This window comes from Typopeltis vanoorti, chromosome 12 (assembly GCF_054136105.1).
Source record: "Typopeltis vanoorti isolate ZY-2024b chromosome 12, IOZ_Tvanoo_1.0, whole genome shotgun sequence".
In the NCBI taxonomy this organism is placed as follows: domain Eukaryota; kingdom Metazoa; phylum Arthropoda; class Arachnida; order Uropygi; family Thelyphonidae; genus Typopeltis; species Typopeltis vanoorti.
Window position 1 is genome coordinate 69,540,074 of NC_143560.1, and position 27,736 is coordinate 69,567,809.

Consider the following 27,736-nt stretch of genomic DNA (forward strand, 5'->3'; position numbering starts at 1 on the left):
GTCAGGAATACCAGTAAGAGAAGAATGAATGAACGAAGATGAGAGGAGTCTCATGTATGGAGAATCAATGACTCAGGGTGTGCAGAGTAGCATGCAAAAGGAGTGGTTGCCTAGAAGAATGATAAGAGTGTGACCATAGTAATACAATGAGGTGAAAACAGAAGAGATGACAGTCATGCTAGGTATGAATGGCTGTGAATATCCACCCACCACACACACACAACACACAAGAAATACAGGAACCTATAGCACATCAGTGTCATTTGTGAGGTGAAGATAATGATTGAGAAAGAAGAAATCTATTGACATTGTTCTTAAAGAACTGGAGGTTGAAGTTGTTGGAAAATACATTATGGGGAAGGCTGTTCCAGAGGATAGATGTAGACGGAATAAATGAAGAAGAGGAAAAACAAGTTGATGTGTTTGCAGTTGTACTTAAAAGCAATGATGGCAGTTGCTGCTTGTGTTTTAACATGCCCATCAATAAGTGGAGGAATGATGTTTACCAAATTCACTAGAACAGTGACCATGGAAGTACCTGTAGAAGAGACTGCATCTGTGAGATAGAGGCTGCTGTGAGTCTGTGAAGGAAGGGTCATCTATGAACCAATTTGCTTTCCTCTGGACAGTGTCAAGAATTTTTAAGAAGGTTTTAGGTGAGCACCTCAAAATGTGTGAACAGTATTCTAAGGATGAGTAGATTTGGGATTTATATATAGGCACTTAGGTAGGTGTAAAATACTTCTTGAGCAGAAAACAATGTTTTTAGAAGCTGAAGAAGCTATTGATGCATGATATATTTGTGTCAAGAGAAGTTATAGATAACTGACAGTCCAAAGAGAGAGAGTTCTGTCTAGTGATGTGTGTATTAATAAGGATAAGGGAATGTGAACTGAAATCTCTTTAGCAAAAGAAAAGGTGGCAATGCATTTTGATGGTATTGAAGGTGACCAAGTTATCTTTGCCTCACAAAAGGAAAGTACTGAGATCAGTGTTTATGGCACTGGTTGCAAATTATCTCGATGCTAGGGATGTCCAAGTATTTTGTCAAAGGAGTTTGATGAATAGCATGTACTGTTATCAGCAAAGTTATGGAAAAAATTTGTGGTTAAGAGTAGAACATTTATGTATAAGAGATCTGCCAGTTCAGACATATCATAATAAAGTTAGCAAATATTATTTAAATTAAGGGGATATTAAATCCCACATAGTTAGCAAATATATTTCTTATTGGAAGTTTTTTTTTCCCCCACTTGGTTATACTATAAATTAAAGATACTAAGAAATTATATTTTTGGTTTAATCCTTTATTGAAGTGTAAGCAAACAAAGTTTGTGCTTGAAGTATTTTCAGGACTGAGTAACTCGTATATAGAGGCTAATGACTTCACATCACTTTCCTTAATAATGCAAAGCACATATCCTTATGGACATGTACAATGCTATACATTATGAGAAGGGTCCCTACTGAGACCAATTTCGACCTTAATTGAGGTCTCATCAGTGGGAGCCAGACCCAGAAGTGATACCAAGGTTGAAGTAATGCAGAAGTAATGTTTTCATATATAAGTAGCCACAAGGTGTCACACCTTATTATTAAAATACTCTGGATTAGAGATAGTTGTTGGAAGTTGTTCCACTTGGTTATACTATAAAATTAAAGATGCCAAGAAATTATATTCTTGGTTTAATCCTTTATCCAAGTGTAAGCAAATAAAGTTTGTGCCTGAACTCATTCATATATAGAAGCAAATGACTTTGCATCACTACACTTGGATAAAGGATTAAACCAAGAATATAATTTCATGGAATCTTTAATTTAAAATATATTTCTTATGTTCCCCAATGCAGAAAATCTTATCTGTCAACAGAAGGCAAAGTCACAAGGACTTCATGCATTCCAGGATACACTAAAGGACAAAGTTTGTATTAGGAGAGCAGATCAATGTTACTAATTTTACACGTGATTTGAATGTGGCTCGAAGATTATATTTTATTAGCTTTTACTATTTTCACAGAGATGTTCCTTGGATATATGGAATAGGAATAGTGGTGTATTATTCTTATGTCTTGGAAAAGGGGGGGGTTAGAGCTTGTTTGTTTGGTTTATGGTTTATTGGTGCAAGGAAATCAAAGTTCGTACTGGGAAATAACAAAGGTTACAGAAGCATACAAGGTATTAATAAACAGAGATAAATTAGTAAATTAATGTATGTACAAAAAGTAAGTTAACCAATGCAGTATTTACATATAAATAAAATTTATATGTAAATACTTATAAAATTAATTCTTTATAAAAAATATCATGCACTTTGTCTGAGTTGATAACATCTCCCTTAGTGTATATGGCTTGGCTAGATAGCTAAAAATTTCATTCCCCTCTCATGTGAAGTCTGGCACTCCACTAGAATATGACAAATAGTAAGTTATGTGCTGCATTTCTCCCTATGTGGGAACATAAGAATGTAAATAAATAAGATCAGTAAATCAGTAAATAAGAATGTGTGTGAGATAACTGTGACCTATGCAGAGCCTAGAAAGAACAACTTCCACTCTTCTTTTTCTACGCTGATTACACTGCCTTGCTTAATTGCAGGCAGTCTTAATATAGTATCATGTAATTTGTTTGTCAGTGAGTCCTGCCATGATGACTACAACATCATGGCAGGACTCACTGACTACAACATCATGAAATTAGCATTCATCTTATAAACTGTGTAGCCTGTATATGGTACTGTCAAACAGTTAACAGTCTAGCAGCTCATAATGTCAAACAGTTGAGCTGCTAGATTAGCTCATACATTGAAAAATGTATGAGCTGATCTAGCAGCTGCATCTGCAGTCTCATTTCCCTTAATTCCCATGTGCCTCGGAATCCAGCATAATCTAACATCAAAATGCCAGACTAGTTGACTGAGTGGTTAGCATATCTGCTCTCCAGTCAAAAGGCTATGGGTTCAAATCCCACCGTGGACATGGATGTTTGTGACTGTCAGTGAAAATACTAGTTATGGTGGTCGGCAGTAGATGGTGTTGGTGTAGATGGTGAAGGTAGTTGGGGTTGGTGGAGATGGAGAGTTGCCCTCCCTTAATGAGTCTTTGGACTCCCTGGTGGTGTTACATAATAATAATAATAATAAAATTCAGGGTATTCATTTGGTGCAACAGGTGTAACAACTCACAAAGAACTGGATGCAGATTATAAACAGCAGAGAAGATAGCCTGTAAAGAAATCAACCAGTATGTATAAATTACACATTTTTGGTTGTGGTTTTCTTTTATGTACACAAGTGTGAGCTAAATGGCATGAAACTCTGCTGCATAATTACTGCAATCAGGTGGGATCTGGTTGGAGATAGTAATGTCAAGTAACAGGTGTCAGTTGTTGAACTATCAGTATAGATGGGAAAGAAATGAGAATGGACTGCCCTGTGTGCATTAAACAACTGAAGATAGACAGATGATGGAGAATAAGATTTCTATAGTTGACAAAGTAAGAGGTTGCAGGATGGAGTGCAAACCTGCCATGGAGGGATGCTGATATGTTTGCTGCTGGCAATGTTGTCAACATTCATGCCAACAGCTTGCATAGTCTATTTAACTTGCATACCAAAAGGATGTATGGCAGCATGATGTATGCGATATTGAGCTTCCCAATGAGAGAAAAGAGACTAGTCCACATAGTATTCTTTGGAAAATACTTTCTTTTCAGGGCATAATAAAGAGACAACTGTTTCTGTCTAAGTAATAAACCTGGTTAATTTGCTTCAACATTGGGCAATATGTGAAAGGCAAGAATAGCTATCTGTATACTCTGAAGATGGATGGGATCCAGCCATTGCAGATTTTTCTGCCTTGCACAACCATAGACTTGAAACCCATAATCAAGATATGAATGTGTAAGTACACAATAAATTATTATTATAAAGGAACCTCCATGGAGTCTGAAGACTCATTGCAAGAGACCCAATCTATCCATACAATCTAGCATACCTCTCCTTGAATCCATTAATAGACAAAGCACTTCCAATGGACTTTGGCAACCCATTCCACTCATTCACCACTTTCTGAACAAAAAATATAGCCTCGCACACCTACTAACCACACCTTTATTCACGTTCCAGGGATGACTCTTTGTTCTGGTCCCTCTAGCAAAGTGCTGAAACATTTCCCCTGCATCTATTCTATAAAATTCTTTAAGCAAATGAAATGTTTCTATCATATCCTGTCGTCTTTTTCTCCTACAACAACTTCTTCAATCCACACACCTTCAATCTATCCTCAACATTCCACAAGCAACTCACAATCTTGGTCACTTGCCTCTGAATCCTCTCCACTGCTTCCTCATCCCCAAGAAACCCAGGGGACCATTTCAGATTATTTCCTATATCATTTAGGTATAAATTAAACAGCAATGGCCCCAGCAATGAACCTTGTGGCACACCACTAGTCACCTTTTTTTTTGCCTCGATTCTTCCTCCCCCATATACCACTTTTTGATATCTGCCCAGCAGCCACCATCTTATCCAATTAACCAGTGTTATATTCATTCCCATTTGTTCTAATTTGCATAACAGTGTTATAAACTCATTATTAAACCTAAACTCATTACTAAGAGTCCATAGAGAGACACAGTCAATTATAAGTTTTTTCCATGTCAAAGAAAACTGAAACCAGATGTTCATGTTTCAGGAATGCATCTCTTACATAAATTTCTAAATTGATCGAATGGTCCAAAGTTGAACTATGTCAATGAAAGCAATATTGAACACTGGACAGAAGATTGTTGCTTTCTAAATACCAGAGGAGTCTGGCATTAACCATTTTCTCCAATATTTTTACAAAGGCAGCTCATCAGAGCAATAAGTAGATAATTATTTGCTTGCATTGGATTCTTTCCTAGTTTTGGGGTAGCAATGACAACTGACTTATGACAAGAATCTGGAAACTCCTCCTCTGCAAGTATTCTATTGTATAGTAAGAGAAGGAAATCCATAACAAATGATGGAAGATGTTTTATCATTTCATAATATGTGTCACCAGGCTCTATTGCACTAGGGTGATATAACAAAAGAACTATTTTTAAATTAAAGATACCAAGAAATTATATACTTGGTTTAATCCATTATCCAAGTGTAAGCAAACAAAGTTTGCACATGAAGTATCTTTCAGGACTGGGACAACTCGTGGCAAAGATGGCATAACTTCTCATCACTTGCCTTAGTATCCCAAAATGTAAAGCATCTCCTTGCAGACATGTATAATGCTATGCATTAACACCCAAACCGGCCATGACGTCTAGCAAAATCTGAATATGATTCTGTAACACCTATTGAATAACATGGATAAGAAGTGCAATTTGGTCTCGCTATTTCATCCACCACAGCCAGTAGAGGTGTTAAAGGAAGGGTCACTGCGCAGACCAGTTTTGACCATTATTGAGGTCTCATCGGTGAGAGCCAGACCCAGAGGTGGTGATACTTAAGTGGAAGTAATGGAGGCGTCATATTTTCCTATATGAGCTGCCGGAAGGTGTCACACCATATTATTAAAATACTCTGGATTAGAGATAGATAGTTGTTGAAAGTTTTTCACTTGGTTATATTATAAATTAAAGATACCAAGAAATTATATACTTGGTTTAATCCATTATCCAAGCGTAAGCAAACAAAGTTTGCACTTGAAGTATCTTTCACGACTGGGGCAACTCGTGGCAAAAGTGGTATAACTTCTCATCACTTGCCTTAGTATCCTATAATGCAGAGCACATCTCCTTGCGGACATGTATAATGCTATGCATTAAGGGAAAGGTCACTGTCCAGACTGGTTTCAACCATTATTGAGGTCTCATCAGTGGGAACCAGATCCAAAAGTCTATCTCTAATCCAGAGTATTTTAATAATAAGGTTTGACAATTTTTTGGCAACTCACATAGGAAAATATGACTTCTCCATTACTTCTACCTTAGTATTACCACCTCTGGGTTTGGCTCCCACTGATGAGACCTCAATAAAGGTCGAAACCGGTCTGGGCAGTGACCCCTCCCTTAATGCATAGCATTATACATGTCCACAAAGAGATGTGCTTTGCATTATGGGATACTAAGGCAAGTGATGAGAACTTATACCACCTTTGCCACGAGTTGCCCCAGTCCTGAAAGATACTTCAGGCACAAACTTTGTTTGCTTACACTTGGATAATGGATTAAACCAACTATATACTTTCTTGATATCTGTAATTTACAATATAACCAAGTGAAAAACTTTCAACAACAGAGCTATTTTTAGTTCCTCCTTAACAAATGGCCAATTGTATGGCTCAAGCCCATTAGAAAAAAGCAACCGTTTCTTTTGTTGCTCTTTCAATATTAAAAATTCAGGAGAATATGAAGCTGCTATTAGGATTCTGGCAAAACTTTCTCCCAAAGTGTCTACATCAGCTTTGGAATCAGCAACAACACATCCATTATGGTCAAAGTTTAGACAAACGGTGTGTTCTGTATCCACTTTTTATTTTCTGGATTTTATCCCACATAATTTTTGAACTGGCTGTTTGATTAATTAATGAAATAAATTGGATCCAAGATTATTTTTTAACTTTGACATCTCACATAATGTGCTCTAACCAGAAAACATTTAAAAACTATTAATGTTTGATGTGGTTGGGTATCTATGAAATATATCCAATGCTCTGTGAGAGTTTTTTTTTTTTTTTTTTTTGGCTGTCTGGCACTCTGGGTTCAACCAAGGATAGAGTGGAAATCAAAGTAACATTTTTGGAACTGAGGCTACTGCTGCTGCCGCCTAGACAATGTAACTGTTTCACTTTATTGCTTCATTGATAGGTGCTTAACTGACTGTATCAGCATTAACTTTTGTAAGATGGAAAAAAGTATTCCAGTCAAGCTGATCCATTTTGCATATGAACACCTGTGTAGGAGAACATGGTTCGTGTGAAGACATTATGCAAATAACAGGAAAATGATCACTTGTGTAGATGTTGTCTTCAACATTCCACGTGAGCAGTGGGAAAATGGTAGGTGAGCAGATTATAAGATATGGATTACAGAACATATGGAAGAAAGTACCACATCTATTATTCAAAAGAGAGAGGTAATTCAATGATACAACCTCATCCATATGTGAAAATACTATTCCACAGAGTGTTGTGTCCATTAAAGTCACCCATAACAAGCATGGGCACAGGCAGTTGCAACATAAACTTATCAAGATATATTTCATTTAACTCAGCGCCTGGTGGTAAACTGAACAAACTCTTCAAAGAAATTCCATGGATAGGCATATTGCCACTGCTTCCAGAGCAGTATTAAGCTGGAAATGATGAAAAGGAGCATGACTGCTCATTAGGATAGCTCCTCCTCCATGAGCAGAACAATCTTCAGTTCTGTCCTTGCATAAAACAGTCAAATTGCTTAGGGTAGGGTCTTCATTGGATGTCAAATATATTTCTGTATACAGCAACAGAAAGGTTTGTGTTTCTGCAATAAAATCTTGATATCATTGATATTCTGGCGAAATAATTTAGTTTATCTTTGTTTTTTAAGTGAGTCTTGTGAAGAATTTTGTTGATGGTAATCTGGCTATAGCCCATTTTTCAGGAAGGTATTGATGAAAACTTTTAATTCATCTTTAAGTGCTTGTTCACTGGAGCAGATCTTCAAAGCCCTGTTTTTTAGTGTGTTAATGAAATCTAAAAACAAAAATAAACTAGATTACAATAAAACTGTAACTATTCCATATACTAAAGGGATATCAGGCAAAATAAACAGAATACTACAGAAATACAACCTTAATGCCACCTTTAAACCTACTTCAAAATTAAAGAATTTGTTCAACTATCCAAGGATCCATTTCTCTGCTGGCCTGCCCTGGAGTATACCATATTCATTGCACCTGTAATTTGCTCTATATAGGTGAGACAGGACACACAATTCCTATTCGAAAAATAGGAACATAAATGGCACATCAAATTTAATAACTATGGTAAATCTGGCCTTTCTGATCATTTCCTGAACACTCTACATAGAACTGACTGGAAAGGCACCAGTGTTTACATCACACCAAAACGTAGTATGAATGTAAATTTAAGGAAACCTGTGAAATTCTTACCAGCCACCCTAATCTTAACCATAATAATGGTCTAAAAATCCCAAGAATATGGAAGGTACATATGCTACTCACATAACCTTTTCATCCAAGAGTTAATTGTAAATAAGACTGCAAGTAATCCAGGACCTTAACTCTAATATAAAAACGCTCATGCTAAATTGGGGCACCACTTTAGCTGTAAAAAAACTATTTTTAAGAATTTGTTCTCTGATAATGTTATAAATAGAATATAGCTTTGATGTAGTTTCTGCCCCCACACACACACTAAAGGTCAGGCCAGTAAAATAATGGTTGATCAATTAAATTATTCTCTCTTTGGCATACTGTTTGAAATGTAATATAGTTTGTCTCTGTATATATGTGTATACTCCAGATGATGACTTAATATGAAGGTTGAAACGTCAGGAAATTAAAGTAATTATTTCTCGCACAGTTGTAGTTTCCATAATTTGTCTAAAATGAAAGCTGATCACTGTGTAACACTAAAGGAAAGGATTCTGCAAGGACTACATATCAGCTGCATTCTTTATTACACTGCCTGTTTTTGCATCATCAGCAAACAGTTATATGTGTCCTGTCAAATCTTTCCCAATGCCATTAACATAAAGATTGAATTAAAATAGACTAAGAACTGTAACACTACTGGAGCAGCATTTGATATGTCAGTCAGCCATTTTCTTATCCAACATAATATTTTATAACCCATTTCAATATCTTCCAACTTATGCAACAACTATTCATTGCTGTATCCTGTCATAAGACTTAACAATGTCCAGTAATAATTATGATATCAGTCCCTCCCCTTGCCTAACTCAACTCTAGCATTATTATACAATGTGAGCAAGTTACTCAAACACAATGTTCCCTTAATAATCAAAAATATAGAAATTGAAAGTTTTTCCACTTAGTTATACTATAAATTAAAGATGCCAATAAATTATATTCTCAGCATCTTTAATTTCCATAATGCTATGCATTATAGGAAGGGCTACTATCCAGACTAGTTTCATCCTTTATTGAGGTCTCATCAGCGGGAGCCTGACCCAGAAGTGATACCAATTCAGAAGTCATTTTTCCATATACAAGTAGTCAAAAGGTGTTATACCTTATTACTAAAATACTCTGATTAGAGATAGATGTTGCAAGTTTTTCCACTTGGTTATACTATAAATTACAGATGACAAGAAATTATATTCTTGGTTTCATCCTTTATCCAAGCATAAGTAAACAAAGTTTGCACATGAAGTCACTTCACAACTGGGCTAATGGTATATAGAGGTTAATGATTTCACATCAATTGCCTTAGTATCCCATAATGTAATGCACATATCCTTAAGGACATGTATAATGTTATGCATTATAGGAAGGGCAATTATGGGAAAGGCAGCGCTATGCATTATGGGAATAATGCATAGCGTTATACATGTACAAACTTTGTTTGATTACATTTGAATAAAGGATGAAACTAAGAATACAATTTCTTTGCATCTTAAATTTATAATCAAAAATGTAATTAGAAACGATGATATTAGCTAAATTTCTAAACCATGAGCTGTTGGATGTTTTGCAAGAAGTTTATCAATATTTTGCTCTGGAATTTTCATTCACTTTCTACAGGAAAGCTCTAAGCATCTGAAATATTTATATAATATTTACACATGGAAAGACAACACTGTAAAAACTATGACCTTCTGGTTACATGTTATAAATCCATGTCTTCACACTGTGAAAAATCCAACTAACCAAAAAAAAATCCTTATGGATATAAATTTTATGTTTGCTTATTTGCTAATGAATGAAATAAAACTAATAATAAATAAATAAAAACCATCTAAATATTCAATACTGTTTTGATTAGAACTGAAACAACTTTTCATAAGGGCTCTTCATATGACAATGAGTTAGACAGTCTGATATAGTAACGATTAGGTTCTATTAAGGTAGAACTTTGGCTTTTCATCCTATAGTGCAAGTAAGCCAGCTAGAAATACTCTGGCAATAAGCAGTTGTAATACATTGGCCTCATAGCATTAATTGCTGTAATTCAAAACAACTCTTAACCAAATTTTCCTTTAGTGAAGTGTTTCTCGATCTGTGGTCTCTGGAACACTTGAAGCTCATGAGAAATTTTTGAATGCAATCATCCAAGTGCTGAATATAAGAACAGATAAACATGATTCAAAATCTTTATAAGGGTTTTTAAAAAAAAAAAAAAAAACGTTTAGCTATTTCCTTCCTCTTTCATTATTTCCTGGGAAAACCTTCTTAACAAAGGACATTCACAAATAATCAGCAACACCAGAAATATACATAAATATACGTAAGTATTCTTCCATTATCTTAATCCCTCTTGTCAAACTGTACTTATCCACTTGCCTTCAAGGATACTCGGAAAATAAGGATATATATCACTCTATCAAAAACAACAGTAAACAACAGTGGAACATGATTCAAAAATCTTTATAAATGATTTTTTTTTTTTTACTCTAAATTAACATAAATTTCATTAATATATTCTGAGAAAATCTCTCAGTAAGCTCCACATCTAATAATCCAATTCCAAAAAATATATGGAAGTATATTTTTTTAAGACTGGATGAGAAATTTTTGAATGCAATCATCCAAGTGCTGAATATAAGAACAGATAAACAAAATGTATAGGGCATACATTTTTTTGGGATGTATGATCCATTTTTGGGATGTATACCCTATAGTATTCTTAGCTTAACCCATGCCGTGTCAACTACAGTTAGAATTTGTCCTAGAAGACAGTCAGAAGTTAAGGCCAAAAAGGTACTCTAGTATACCTTACAGGGAGTGATCTATTCCCTGAGGTAAATCACTCCCTATTCATGATAGCTTTGAATGACAGCTTTGTTTAACAGTTTAAACAAAGCAGTCATTCAACAGTTACATTGAATTAATGGGCATAGTAATTCACACTAGCTATATTTTGTATTAAAGAAGTGGTAGAATTATCTATCCTTCTGTTATCTTTCTATCAATCTGTTACTGAGTTGTTACTATCTGATTTTACAATTTCATCACCAGACAAAGCAGATATATTACTGAAATCTAAGTTAAAATAATGGCAATCAAATACATAGAACTAAAAAATAATCATCTTTGTCAGAACCACAAACTAGAGGCAGCATCAGATGAATAGAAAATTTACCTCATTATCTCTGTTAAACAAGTCGATGATTGCGCACATTATGTTTCCAAAATTATGCATGAAATGCAGTGAAATGCATTTCAAATATTTGAAATGCAGTGAAACATCGAAAGTTCCAAATTTATTTCAAATTTAAATAAATTTGGAACTTTATTTATTTATTTATTTTTATTTTTTTGGAAGGGGGTGCTTTATTTAACCAAAGTACCAATTACTCTGGAAATTTGCAGAATAACAATTTTTTTTGTTTGTCCATGACAGCACAAATTAACCTGATGGTTTGCAGAAGTATTTCATGGAGCAAAATGTAGATTGCTGTTGTTATGTGCCATCCAGTCATTTTAAACTCTTTGTGATCTTATGAACAAAAGCTTTCCATCCCACTTGGGCTCTAGTCCTTTCTTTCAGCAATCGCAAGTTCAAGTGAGTAAGTTCCTTTATGTTGTCTATCTGACTCTTGTTTGCAGTCTTCCTCTCATTTTCATGCCCTCAATCTTCACAACATAACTGAATTTTCCAATGATTCATCTACTCACATAATATGTCAAAAGTACATCAGCTTCTGTTTAGCAATCATTGCCTCCAAGGAGAATTCAGTCTTTATACTCTCTAAAACCTTATTAGTCATTCTCGTAGTCCATTCTTAATAGGCTCCTCCATACCCATAATTCAAATGAATGAATTCCATTTTTTGTCATTCTTCTTAATAATTCAGCATTCCTTTCCACACATCACTACTGGAAATACTACTGCTTTGACAATTCTAACTTTCATGGCTTTACTCACACCTTTATCTTTCATAATTTTTGTCAGGTTTAACATTGATTTTTTTTCCCATGATTATCTATTTAATTTCATCTTCACTTTTACCATAATTTCTTTTCTGGTACCCAGTAAATCATAACTTTCAACCACCTCTATTTTATTTCCTAAATCATAAATTCATCCAAATTGCCAAAACCATCACTTTTTTTTTTTTTTGCTGATGTTTAAATTAAGCCCAGCTTTGTTTCTTTCACTCTTAACCAATAGGATCAACCACTCCAGATCTTTCTTAGTTTCTGCTATGAGGTATGTGTCACCTGTATATCTTAAATTATTTACTTTCCTGCCACCAATCTTAATTCCAGTTGGGTCTTTGTGTAAGTTAGCCATTCTCATAATATAGTCACTATAAATATTAAAAAGATAGGGCAACAGTATACAAACCTGCCAAATCCCTTTTTCCATTCAAGCACTGTCTGTTTCTCCAAAAACTGTTTTTAACTGAAGCTTCTTAGTTATCATACACCTGTCTTATCAAGAGAATTAGATGCACAGGTATTTCCATGACTTATTTTTAACTGTATTAGCAACACCAAATGAATCCTTTCTTTCATGTTTACACAGTGATCAGAATACATTAAGGAACATTATGGAGACAACTACTGTGTTAGAGCAAAACTTTAGTTTAATATAAACCAAAATGGACGCTCGACGTTTCGACCTTCATATCAAGGTCATCACCTGGAGCATACACATATATACAGAGAAACAAGCTGCACTACAATCTAAATGGTTTGCTAAAGTTACTGACCAACCATTACAACAATTATTGGCCTGACCTGGTGGGGGGGAAAAAAAACACGTTTACTACATCAAAGCTAGGGTCCTATTATTATTATTATCTGTTTTGTTACAAAATTAAATTGGGCTGGAGAGCAACATGTTTATATATATATATATATATATATATATATTTTTTTTTTTTTTTTTTTTCAGAATTCATTTTTACTCGGAATATTATGAAAAAGCTTTAATGACTGATACCGAGAGATAAAAAGCTGACATGATATAATTGAAAAGATACTACTAGTTTTGTTGAATTGATCAACATCTTCAGGTATCACAATCAAAGAAGTATGTAAAGAATTACAGAGACTTAAAATTGTAATAACAGAACAAGTACAAAAAGACAGTAACGTGTTTGAAAACAAAATGCGAGCTTGAGTTCCAAACAAACGTATACTACGTGCTGTCGTGAGTGCGCCAGTACTGAACAGAGGCAACGTGTGCATCAGAGAGATTAAAACTCAGGCTGTTGTTGATATGAGAGGAATCTAGAGAAATTTCCCTAGATTCGACAATCTTTCTCTCTAGTTCATCATAGCACACATGGATGTTAGAAATTTGAGTCCAGTTCACAATGTGTTGGCGGCCTTCGTCTGAGTTAGCTGAAAAGAGAACGTGGCTAGAGAGAGAGCGCTAGCTCTAGTCCTGTTATATGAGATGTCTCGACGATGTTCTTCCTAACACAGAAGGATGGATTTAACAGTCTGGCCATAGGATGGCTTTCCACAATCATATAAAATCTTGTACACTCCTGGAAATTGAGTTGGATGTTTTTCTTTAGGTTTGCTACATATTGAATGAAGTTTTGGAAGTGTAGGGAAGCAAGTTTTGAAGTTAAACTTCTTGAGAATCTTTGACAGTTTTGATGAAATAGAGCTGATCTAAGGCAAAAAGATGAAGGCTCTTGGGGAAGAGAGATCTTCAGAAGTAGTTGAGTAACTGGGGGAAAGAAATTTGTCAATTTTCTTAGGAGAGAAACCATTATTAATAAAAGTTTTTTTTAAGAAAAAGGAGTTCACTTTCAATTTCTGTTTCTTCTGTTCAGTACTGGCGCACTCGCGACAGCGTGTAGTATACGTTTGTTTGGAACTCAAGCTCACATTTGTTTTCAAACACACTACTGTCTTTTTGTACTTGTTCTGTTATTACAATTTTAAGTCTCTGTAATTCTTTATATACTTCTTTGATTGTGATACCTGAAGATGTTGATCAATTCAACAAAACTAGTAAACTAGTAGTATCTTTTCAAATATATCATTTCATCTTTTTATCTCTCGGTATCAGTCATTAAAGCTTTTTCATATATATATAAAATTTAAAAAAAACTGTGATTATAATTGTCTCCATAATTTTCCATAATGTGAACACCAAATGAGCTATTTTAAAAAAGAAATTTTATTAACTTGCTTATATTTCACTGAATTTCAAATCGGCATTATCAGAGCACAGCACAGCATGTATACATGACAGTGAGTAAATGTAACAATACACTAACAATACTCTCTAATGTTGTAAAAAAAATAAATAAATAAAAAAAATTACAGCTATGTAGAAGTTGCTCTTAAGATAACAGTCTCCCAAATTTTTGGCAGATTAATGCAACCTTATTTGTTCAGGTTAGGAGAATTCTTCATAACCATGGCTGACTCAAAAAATAATCTTTTGGATCTGTAACAACTTCTAAATAGCACGTTAGTTTTCTTCCATCGAATTCAATGTGAAGAGGTGTCCAAAGCATGGTCTGCCAGTCTTGACTTGCCATAATAATGGTAGTGAACGTATTCTTTATGTTCTTCCAGGCAGATGTTAACAGATCGTCCTGTCTTCCCATAGTAGGCCAATTCACAGTTACAAGGAACTTCATACACTCCAGGGTGTGCTATAGGGTGAAGTTTATCCTTAGGGGAGTGGATCAGAGTTGCTAATTTAACATGAGGTTTGAATGTGGTGCAAAGGCCATGTTTCATTAGTACTTTGGCTATCAAATATAGAGCCTTAACAATTTCTTTTGATGAGCATGCACTGAAGAAGGAATATGAAATTATTAGCTGAACTTTTATAAAAAAATAGCTCACAAGATCCTCCACAATAATGCCATTAAAGGTAAAAAAATATTACAAAAACGACATAGCTATACCATTCCCCTTATTCCCCTAAAATAGACAGAAAACTACATAAAAGTATTAAAGCAACTTTCAAACCTCCTGCAAAATTAAAAAAGTATATTCAGCTCATCCAAAGGCCTCCTTCCATACTTTTCCCACCCAGGGGTTTACAAAATCCAGTTCATCTGAAATTATCCAACATAGGGATAACGGGATGCCCAATTCCAATAAGAAAAGATGAACTCAAATGCAACAGTAAATTCCTTCACAATTGTAAAACAGGCTTATCAGCCCATGCACTTCAAACCTGTCGCATAAATAACTGGAAAGTTGCAAAAGTCCCTACACCACACCAAAACCTGGTTTTGGTGTGGTGTAGGGAATAAATGCAGGCTTCATTGAATAAAAAATTCAAGGAAGCCAGCAAGATGCTGATTCATCATCCTAATCTGAATAAGAATGATGTATTAGTAATTCTAAGAATCTGAAAGACCTATCTGCAACCTACATGGCATCCAAAACATGATTCAAGTACCCCAACACAAGAAAACTTTAAGATAACAGGACTGTAGAAATGCATTTGATGTAGTTACTTTAAATTTTAATTTAATTTATTTATTTATTATTCTTTTTTTATCCTTGGAATGTTATTATGCTTATTATGTAAGAACAAATTATTTTATTTAATTATTTACTTTATTTAGTTTTTCTCACCAGGGTTTATGTTCATCTTAATAATTAATAAAGCAGTTAGATTTAGCATAATTTTGTGTAGTGGAATGTAGCTTGTGTCTCGTTCATATGTACATTTTCCTGATAATGACCTTGATATAGTGGTCGAGTGTTATGTTCTTAGTTGTAAGTAAAGTAATTGCTCTAACACGTTTTTTGTCTCAATAAATTCTACACAATGAAAGTTTTCCTTGGTGATATAAGCTATTTATGGTGTAACAAACATGTTCATTAAAGTAAGAGTGTGTCATTTTCTGAAAGTATGGAATGGAACTGAAAGTATCAGTTCCATTCCATCTAGTTTCACTTAGCCCTAGTATTTGTATCTGGGAAAGCATATCAAATAGCTCGGGTGATGGATAAATACAAAATACAAAGTCTAGGGTTAAGTGAACCAGATGAAATGGAACTGGGGAGATTAGTTACTTTAAATTTTTAATTACAAACATGTAATTAATCATCATAATGAAGAACACAGAAGGGACACCTTCTGTGTTCTTCATTATGATGATGACTCCGATGATGACAATGGGAAAATAAAGGCATTATTTGAGTAAAAAGTATCAGGAAGAATCATAAAACTTAGTTTTTAATCTAAGTTTTATTATTCTTACACTTTTTATACTTAGAGTAAATACTTAGTTTTTAATCTAAGTATAAAAATGTTACTATAATAATCATTTAGGTGCTGACTGGAAAGAAGAAGATTTTTATAACCTACTACAGAGAGAATTAAAGAAAATTAACAAAAGAGAGATGATTCTGCTGTCCTGATGTCTCTATCCCGTTAGAGACAAGCTATAACATCCTCATCCAGGACTTCTACACAGATGTCACTATAAATTCTAATGCCTGTTCAAAGAGAGTGCTGAGGCCTTACTTCAACACCCTAACTTGAATCGAAATGATTGCCTATCCTTGTCAAAAATATGGGAACGTTTAATCTGGATAATACACTAGGATTTTTTTAATTCAGACCTAATTCCTACATTAGTCTAATATTATCTTTAATTGAATTGATAAATTAAGATTATTACATGAAATTGTGAATTAATGTCTATAATTTATTCATCACTCTGATGAAATTTAGCTCTCTTTAGTGCTTAGCAATGTAACATCACATTAGTTTCTTAGATGCTGAGGAGGCTATTAATGTGATGTGTTTATGCCAGGAATGAGCTGGGATCTCTTTTGTGAGAGAAAATTCAAGACCATGTTTTTGGTAGTATGGAACATGACAAGGTTGTTCTTGCCCCATTGAAAGGTAGTATATTGTAGATGGCCTGGGATGTCTGAGTAGGGACTGAAACAAGCCTTGAGGCACTGCAACATTGGTGGTGAAGCTCAAAGAGAGGGAGCCATTTACCATGACTCCCAGAGAGAACGATGGCTACCCAATTACACACAGTGGCAGGGATGCCAAAGAATAGCAACTTGTTTAGTAGGCCTCGATGCCACACAGGGCCAAAAGCTTTGGAATTGTCAAAGATGACAACACAAGTTTCTCTGAACTTTTACATGGTGTGTATCCAGTGATGGGTGATGTAAGCTACAAGGTCAGATTGGATCTTGAATGGCAGAATCTGTATTAGTGATTGCCAATTAATTCGTGGGCCTCTAAGTGGTGGAGGAGTTAGCTATTGATGACTTTCTCCATTATATAATTTGCATCTCATCGTTGCTTACCAAATATCAAACCTACCACTTTGCAACATTGAACTGATAGTTCCACTTACTTGCCCATTCATGCAATTTATTCAAGTCCTCCTGTAATACCATAGCATCTGCTTGACTCTGCATTGCTCTATCCAATTTTGCATCATCTGCAAAGAGCTGCATAACACCAGTTAAATTAAACCCATCCCAATATTATTGATATACAGATTGAATTACAGTGGTCCCAAACCTGACCCATGCAGCACACCACTACCAGTGACCTTCCTCTTTCGGAATACTGCACTCCCATCCCCATATACAACTTTCTGATACCTTTCTGACAGCCAGTCACTGATCCAACTCACAAGTCTGTTATCCAATCCCATCCATTTCAATTTATTCAACAGCTTGTCATGTGGCAGTCTATCAAAAGCTTTCGCAAATTCTAAGTGTACCACTTTATATGTATCTTCCTTGTTGAATACATTTGTCACCTTGTTATAGTACATAAGCAAGTTAGTAAAAACATGATCTACCATTAACAAATCCATGATGACAACCGCAGAGAACACTGTGGTTATCAACTCATTTATTTATCCTACTTCTTACCAATCTTTCTAGTACCTTTATCACAACTCCAGATATACAATTTGACCTATAATTTGTAGCAACAACCTTATCACCGCCTTTATGCAGTAGAACAATTATACCTTCTTTCCACTCTCTTGGAACCTGTGCTGTTATAAGGCAATTATTAAACAAGCATGCCAATGCTACTGTCAATTCCAGGAACATTCCTTTAAGATGCATAGTGATATGTCATCAAATCCTATTGCCTTACTGACATCAAGTTCATTTATTTCCTCACATACCTCCTGCTCACTCACAATTAAACCATTCTTTTATATGTCCCGTATACTTCAGTTTCTCATGATTTCACCTGATGAGGATGAAACACTCTTATAAACTGATCACTGAATACCTTAACGATGTCTTCTGCAGCAGTTACCACTCTATCATTTTCATTCATTAACATCATCTTATCGTAATCATTCTTCCTTCTACTTGCTACATATCTAAAAACTCTAGGATGTTTTTTCACTTCATTTACTAATTTCTGCTCATACTGCACTTTTGATGTCCTTACTGAGTCACTTTCCTGGGTCGCTCTTTATGCTCTTCGTGAAACTGATTATTACCATTTTCATCCTGTACTGCTTTAATGCAATTCTTCCAGATTTCATGCTATACCTCATCCATCCATTGATATTTTACACCTACTTCATTCAGCCTTTTGACCTTCAAAATACATTCACATATTGATGCTATTATGCATTTCTTTGCCAGTTCCCAAGTAGCATTTATTTCCATAATGCTCAATCCCCCCCCCCCCACCTCATTTAATGCTATACCTCCAAGCTGTCTCCTAAGCCTGGTATAATTACCAGCCTTGTACTTCCACATATATTGAGGAGCCTTGGATTTGATCATCTCATCTCATCTCATCTCATCAGAGAATGTTATTATAAATGAGGTGTCAAAGCATCCTCCAGTTGGTGAGAGTGACCATGAAGTGATTACCTGGGTGGTTGCCAGCAGTCTGAGGACCTCTGTGAGGAAAGGGTATATGTGGAACTACAAAGTTGGTGATTATGAGAAGCTCAGGAGATAGCTTGCAGATACAGCATGGAATGAGGAGTTGGCTGGAAATATCAATGCAGCTTGGGTGATATTCAAAAACTATCTAGCATAAGCAATGTCTAAATGTATTCCAAGGGTCAGAGGGTTACATAAGGTACGTGTGAAATGGATGAATGAGAGATTAAGCATGTGATACAGATGAAAAAGGAATTATGGAGGCAGTATAAGAGAAGTGGAAATAATCAATTCCATGAGGATTACAAGGAATAGGAAAGGAGGGTGACTTGATTGGTAAGGGTTGCAAAAGTGAAGTATGAGCAGCAGTCAGCTAATGAAGCCAAAAACAATCCTAGCGAGTTCTTTTGATATGTAGCCAGCAAAATAAAAAAAAAGAATGATTATGGAAGGATGAAACTGATTGGAGAAAATAGTATAATAACAACTGCTGCAGAAGATACAGTTGAAATATTTAATGAGCAGTTCATAAAGGTCTTTCAGTCTTGTGAATATGACATCATGGAAAGTTTGAGAGCAGCTGATGGTGAGGAGGAGGAGGAGATACTAACTGTAAGAGAGCAAGAAATATATGGGGAATTGAACAAACTTGATGTTAATAAAGCTGTGGTAATCAATAATATATCACTATGTATTTTGAAGGAATGTGCCTTGAAATATTTGTTTAATATGAGTCTTTCCCTGGGTTAAGTTCCAAAGAAATGGAAGGCAAGACTGTGCCACTTCCTAAGGGAGGTGACAGAACTCAAGAATCAAATTATAGGCTTATCTGTGTGTCAGTTATTGTAATTCAAGTCTTGGAGAGACTAGTGAGAACAATGATCCAGAATTGGGTTGACAACAATGGTATTATCTTTGATGGACAGCATGGATTTGATAAAGGAAGGTCATATTTTAGTAATCTTACTTATTACAATAAGGTGATGGCTTTATTGGACAAAGGAGAGCTGGACATAATAACAGCAAAATATCAACTAATAAGTTAATAAATATTAATTATTTTCTTATCATTCTGTGTTGTAATCAATAGAATGGAAATAAATTAATCTGTTCTACTGGTTCTCATATCTCGTGATGTTTAGAGTGTTGGAGTGGGATTTTGTTTGGAGTTAATCTTCATATTTTGGTTTTCTTTTTGGTTTATTTTTACTTGGAGGCTTTTAGATTTAAATTATGTATTTTCCTTTGCATATGTTGTTGCTTTTGAGCTAGCAAACATATATCATCAGCAAAAATACATCCTTACCTTACATTGCTTGTTGTTTTTATTTCTTTAGTTAAACTTCCATTATGTGTTATCTTGATTTTATATTTGTCATACATTGCTTTTATTATGTTGGTTATTTTCTCTGGTATGCTTCAGTATTTCATTAATTTTCAAATTATTATGAGTTATGTAACTTTGTATTTGATTCACACAAGCCAACCACTGTTTCCGTATGGACTCACTACATTCTCCTGTTTACTCAACTGTGATCAAGAAAGAGTAAACATGTACTACTTGACTCATGTTCTCAACTGATCACTTCTTTCACTAGTGATGTTCTAATAGCAAACAAAAATGCATATAAGAATTAATAAATTCTATTTTTCCATACCTTCACCTGTTATTAATAATATAATAATGTATGGCTCCATTAGTTGATATGATGCATGAAAAGGCATTAACTTCAGAATACCATTAGTGTATTATGCAAGAAATTTGTTCCATCAAACATAATAGCTGCAACCCAATTGGAAGTCTCCATATTCCATCATAAAATAAACTTTCCTGAAGGAAAATAGCTTCTATTAACAAATTTAAAGTTGTTTCATATTAACTATTGTTTTTTTTAAATATTAGACTGCTTTTTTTTTATTGAGGAATGGAGAAAAAGAACAGAAAATGTAAGTGCATGCATCAATCTATATAAAGTTTTCATACTTTCATCCAATTATACAAATAATATTAAGCTGAACTTACTTGACTGCTTCTGCAGGTAATTTATTGCCAGACATATTCAGATATTTCAGTGCCACTGTGCTAGAAAAAAAAGCTTTAAATGATGGAGGAACATTTACTTCTTTAGATTTCTTTGTAGTGAATTGGTTTCGAGATAAATTTAAAATACTCAATTTTTGGGTACAACCACGCAGAAGGGCTCCAAACACCTAAGTAAAGAACATAAAAGGTTTAATCAATAAGAGATATTCATTACACACATATTAATAATATCTTTATATGACACAATATAAAGATAACTGAAAAATACATCCCTTATATATGCTCATGTTTTTCACCTTCATGCAGTGGATTGAAAACAGTGTTTCAAATCTTTTGTTTCCTTGACTTTTTCCATTTATGATAATCAAACAGACTATTTTTATGAAAGATAAGAAAATCTGAGTATGAAGTGTACTACATTACCTTAGATTCAGTGTTTCTCAATCTGTGGTCCACAGAGAGACTTAAATTAATTAAATAAATATATATTTTTAATTATCCAAACAAAACAAATTAAAATTGAATAAGTAAGTAAAAATTATTTAAATCAAATGGAGACAAAAAAACCTAACAAATAGCATCAGAATGTTCAAAGGAGGAAGCAATAAAACTATATTGTTGTTCACATCACCCCTCTTTTATTATTCATCATTTTGCCGCTGAATGACGAATAAGTTTTATTGCTTCCGCCTTCCCTTGCCGTTTTGTCAGATTTGAAGTGAACATGTGTTATCCACATTTTAACCAATTGCTTGTTGTTTATTGATTTTTATTATTGAAGGTTTCCCTCCTTCAACCAAGGCTCAGTATATCTTCAGAAGTGCTAAGTGATACTTGGACAAAGTGTGTCGTGAGTTAACCCCAGTATTTATATATTTTTCGGAAACGTTTTTTAATAATGGAAAAGTGGCTTAGAACTAGAACTTTGAAAAGAAGAGCAAATGAAACAGGTGATGCTAACCCTAATTGTGATACATGTGTTGTAATGGCTAGTAAATCTCATACTATTAAAGTAGAAGAAACAAGCAGTTCAAAGAAAAAATACAGTAGGAAATATAACAGTTCATATTTGGAATTCTGGTTTACTTGGTGTGGAGATGAAAGTGAACAGAAACCTCAATGTGTTTTGTGTTATGAAGTGTTGTCGAACGAGTGCATGAAACCTGCGAAACTCCGATGACATTTAGAAAGTAAACATTGTGATGTGAAAAATAAGCCAATTGAATTTTTTCAGCGATACTTAGGGACATTAAATAATGGGAAAGATATAGTTTCGTCCATAGGTTCCATTAATAGCAAGGCATTGGAAGCATCCTATCTCTTAAATTTGCCCATAGCAAAAACAGGGAAACCTCATTCTATCGGGGAAAATTTGCTACTTCCAGCTATAAAAGATGTTGTAAAAACTATGTTTGGCAACAAGTTACTAAAAGATGTTGATCTGATTCCTCTTTCAAATGACACTGTCGGTCGCAGAATTAAGGATGAAGGCAGGTGACATAGAATCTCAGTTAATCGAAAGAGTCAAGAAGAGCCCTTATTATGCGTTACAAATAGACGAGACTACTGATGTTACAGATGATGCGCAGTTAATATGCTATGTAAGATATGTGCATGATAACAACATTCATTACAATATTCTGTTCTGTAGAACTTTGTCATCCCAAACAACTGGAGAAGAAATATTTCACACTCTCGATAATTACATAATACACAAAGGGATCCAGTGGGAAAAATGTGTGGGCTTCTGTTGGAATGGATCTTGTTCTCTTACAGGCAGGCATAGTGGGGTTGTTTCTAAGGTCAAGGAAGTAGCTCTGGATATGAATTGGGTAAATTGTTTCATCCATAGGGAAGCGTTAGCCTCCAAAGGAATGCCACCAGAATTTAAAACTGTGCTATATAACGATGTAAGGCTAGTTAATTTTATTAAGGCTCAACCATTAAATAACAGGTTATTTTCAGTACTCTGAGATGAAATGGGCAGTGAATATATACAACTTTTGCTTCATTCTGACATTCGCTGGCTTTCCAGTGGCAAAGTACTTACAAGGTTATTTCAATTAAGGCACGAAGTTTTATTATTTGTAAATGAACGTAATTCTGATTTTGCATCACGCCTTGTTGCTGAAGCATGGTTATCAGCACTAGCCTATCTTTCAGACATTTTTTCAAAATTAAATGAACTAAATCTCTCCCTTCAGGGGAAATCCTTTAACCGTTCTTGATGCCTACGACAAAATAAAGGCATTCGAGAAAAAACTGGTTTTAAGGATTAATTATGTAAAAGACAGACAATTTGCACCTTTTCCAATATTGGAATCCTTTTTAGTGGAAAATGATGTTTTTGTTGATTCTGAGTTCCTGAAAGAGTTTGTGACCACCTCAAAAATCTGAAACAGAATTTTGAAACATATTTTCCGAATAACTTTTATAAGAAATTTCTGTGGGTTTGCGATCCATTTCAGGCTTGTAGTCATGAAAAATGACCTTTAGTTATAGAAGAAAGAACACTTAATTGAGCTTTCAAGTGACAGTGGACTTAAAATGCAATTCCGTGATCTTGGTTTGGCTAGATTTTGGATCTCGCCTTCAGTGAGAAGTGAATTTCCCAAATTATCTGAAGGAGCATTGAAAATCATCATGCAGTTTTCTACAACTTATCATTGTGAGAAAGGATTTTCATCACTCCTTCAAATAAAAACAAAATACAGAAATCATCTTAGTGTGTGTGTGCCGATCTTCGACTGAAGTTGACCAATATTGAGCCACATATCCAGCAACTCCACAAGGGCCGAGAAGCTCAACCATCTCATTAAAAGTAAGTAGTAACATAATTATATCATATTATTTATTCGTTAAATAAAAATTAAAATGTTGTTCAATGATGATACACTTTTAATCGTTTACTTCCAATTGAATTAATGATGTTTCCATATGTATTCAAAACATGCTTTTAGGTTTATTATGTTATAAATGGCACAGTCTTTTCGAAATGTTGGCAATTCCTACATAGGTTTTTAAAAAAATTACAAAACGCTAAAACAACGTATAGGGAAATAAATTAAAAATTGAAGTAAAACTTTAATTCCAACATTCTAAAATGTTATTTTTCTTGCTTTTCTGTTTGCAAAATCGTCAATGACGTTATCGAAGTCTATTTCATCACTCAGTTGCTGTTTTATAGACAGTATGGCAAGATTTCTTAAATGCCAAAAAAGTGCCGCCCAGGGCGGATCACCCCCTCCCTACGGCTCTGTAACCTAGTGGTCCATAGAATTGTTTTAGGCATTTTACTGGTCCTTGGGCTACGAAAGGTTGAAAAATGCTGCCTTAGATCATTTATGGATATACTGTCATTTTATAAATGATTTCTGAGCAGGACTTTTAAATGTGAATGGGGGCAATTGTTTTCTGAATTGTTAATGATCATGGACCGTCATGTTTCATGATTTAATTAGCTAGCACTGAAGGGATCACTTAAGAGACAAAGCAAAAATAACTGATAGGAGACCTCCATGTTACCTTTAAGGAATGAAGAAAACTGACTGGGGCTTTTGACATAATGTTCAATCCTCAACCTTCATGTTGTGAACCCCCATCCACTGGGTACTGAACAAATAAGGATTGGCTGGCAATTTGGAACTCAGCTGACCACCCTGTATTCACTAATGGCTTAAATCACAAATTCATTGGTATCCAAAAGCTAAGGACAAACTGAATTTTTACCTGTATATGAAAAACTTTTCATGACTACAGCCAAATGTGAACATAAATTTATTGTCAGGCATACTAATAAATTCTATCTATCTCTCCCTTCCATCTGATTCAGATGGGTTGGGTCTCCTCCTAATAAGGAGTCACAGTGAAATAATGCAGCCAGCACGCCACTACTCTGCTGCATCCCTATCAGAGGTATTCGTGACTGTAGTCTGTGTGTGTGCACACGGGGCTGGGTTTGCCTGCTTGCGGGATGAAAACCCCCAGCTAAATTGGGGGAAAACCCTACTGCCCAAGACTGGCTAATTTGGCTATGGCAGAGGAAGTTCCTTGAGCTCCTCACGTCTCCTACGGAAATCAAACCTAGGACACTCCATCTTACTCATCTTGCTTAAAAATTGAGGGATTGCTGTATGATTTGGATTTATGATTTCAGTTCAAAGCTATATAATGAAACGTTGTTTCATTAGATAACCTTGAACTGCATGTTGTAGAGCTTGGTCATGAGGTCAGTAATGTTGAAAAAAGGGAGCCAGATGGAATAACCTCACTATTTTGGACAGCTGGATTGCATAAGGTCAAGAGAAAGGTGAAGAGGTAAGAGCAGTTTTCAGAGTTGGAGACTGGTAAATGCAACAGATTAATGCTGATAAACAGGATAAGGAAACCTTGAGCCAGAGGAGATTAAAAGCAGAGGATTCTAAATTAGCCTTTCTCTGGCAAGCAATATCAGATTTCACTAAGGCAGACATGCCACTCTTGTTGTGAAAGGAATTGCAAAGTGCATAATTTGGTCATTGAAGATGGATAATACAATGTAGATGTAATTTGGGTTACTGTCAAGAATAAGATATCTGGTTTTGGATGACTGTAAATGATGGTGAATGCCATTTATGTTGGTATTACTCAGATGTTAGTAAAGTGGGTGTGAAAGAGAGTTTTTATTGTAGAAATTTAGTGTCAGTTGTATGATGTGCTTGTTCTATCTTTTTTTTCTAGGATTAGTTTTTGAGGAAGACTTCGTTTTTGTCACAATCTTGCTGTTTGTATGTTTCATTATAAACATATTAAGGCATCTGTAGAACATAAACCATGGGCAGGATGAATTAAAGTTTTAATAGTCACATTTTTTTGTGTGGCATCCTGTTGACAAAAGACTAACAGCCCCCCCCCCAAAAAAAAGCAAACTGATTGTTTTTTCTTTTTTCTTTTTTTTTCCTATACTGCAGGAGTAGGATCCAGTCGAAAGCCTGTGAGTAGTGGTATGCCACAGGGCTCTGTACTTGGGCCACTATTATTTGATTTATACATTAATGATAGCGGAAATGATTTGAGATAAAATATTCAGTTGTTTTCTGATGATGCAAAGCAGTTAATAAAGATGATGTTGAAATTTTGCAAGATAATTTAAATAGAATAGCAATATGGACTTAAGGATAACAGATGTAGTTTAATGTGGCGAAATGTAAGTTAATGCATTTTGGGGTGAAAAGATTACCATGTGTATGTCATATTTATGGAAATCAACTGAAGGATGTTGGTGGATGAAGTTTCGCGGGCATATTGCAAAAGTGGCAAAAAATCTTATTGAATTATTTGGTTACTGAAGAATACCCTAGCAAACAGAGATAAGCATGTTATTACATTTCTTTATAAGACCTTGGTAAGACCTCTGGATTAGATCCAGAGGTGAGTGACCAAGATGGCTGCAGTTCTATGAAATGCTCTTTATGAAAATAAGGTGAAAATTTGTAGGTTACAGAATATGATTAATAGAAAAAAAGGGCAAAATGATTGAGTCATACAAATTACTGAGAGGTTTTGATAGATTGATGAGGAAGAAATTTTTCAGAACAGCAGCATCCCTGGAAATCAAGCAAAAGTGCAATTAGCACTTTGGGAGGATTAGATTTTTTTGTTTGGAGAGTAGTGAATGAGTGGAATAATAATAATAGTAAAACACCTTACACTATGTGTTATTATTTATAATACAAACTGAAAGGTGGTTGATAAATTTCATCCATTGCAGGCAGTGTTTGGTGTGGTTGAAAAAGCACCAATATTTACTAATTCTGTCTTTCATAACTAAAGGATACAAAATCTTTATGTGTGTGTATATATATATATATATATATATATATATATATATATATATATTAGACCATACACACAAAAGATTGCAAAACCTATATCATATCAGTAGTACCATGTGTGCTGCGGTGGGAGTAGAAAGAAATCCATTGAAAGTTTCTTAAACAGCCAAAGAATATAGTCTTTCAAGAAAATAAAATGGAGTGAGAAGGGAGATAGGTAGATGGAAGTAAAGAGGACAAGGAAGATAAGTTGATAAGTCAAGTTGGAGAGTAAATGGATGCTAACCAACAGCTGCGATAAGTCAAGCTCTTACAGTATTGGAAGAAAGTAGAGGAATGGCAGTGGTCAGTTCAACAGAGCTATCCATAAAATAAGTACATAGAAGATATAGAAGCCAGAAACAGAACACTTATGCGACAGCAAATATGGAGTAAATCTGGGTGAGAGAGAGAGAGAGAGAGAGAGAGAGAGAGTGGGGGGGGGTCATAGATCAATTGAGTGCCCACTTCTGGATAACCTCAAGAATTGGAAAGAATTTTTAGGCGAATCAGATAATTGTGTTAGTGGTAATCCATGATTGGAGGATTCGCAATTCATAGTGTTAGCTTTTGCTTTACAAGTGCTGTAGAAATAGAAAAGCATAAATATTTTGGATGATGAAGAGGCTATGGCAGAGAGTATCAGATCTCAGTAATGCCCATAATCTGAGGTCAAAACATCTGCAACAAAGCAACAAACCTTAATCTCTTTGCTCGTGATACTTCTGGTATTTGTGTACAGACATAAATTGCCTCCAGGTTTTTTATACAGTCATCTCTGCAGTTTATGTGATACAGTTGGACAATTTGCAGATCTCTATTCATATCTAATACCTT

General features: G+C 34.8%; 1 protein-coding gene across 2 annotated transcripts in view; it reads right to left on the reverse strand.

Moving 5' to 3' along the window:
• The window catches only part of LRR (capping protein regulator and myosin 1 linker 1 leucine rich repeat protein), a 917,109-nt gene that overhangs the window by 591,345 nt on the left and 298,028 nt on the right, over positions 1-27,736 (reverse strand). For both annotated transcript variants that reach the window (XM_090401192.1, XM_090401191.1), the window contains exon 14: positions 21,027-21,214. In XM_090401192.1, the coding sequence (XP_090257318.1) occupies positions 21,027-21,214 (188 nt within the window). The remainder of the gene's footprint in view (positions 1-21,026; positions 21,215-27,736) is intronic.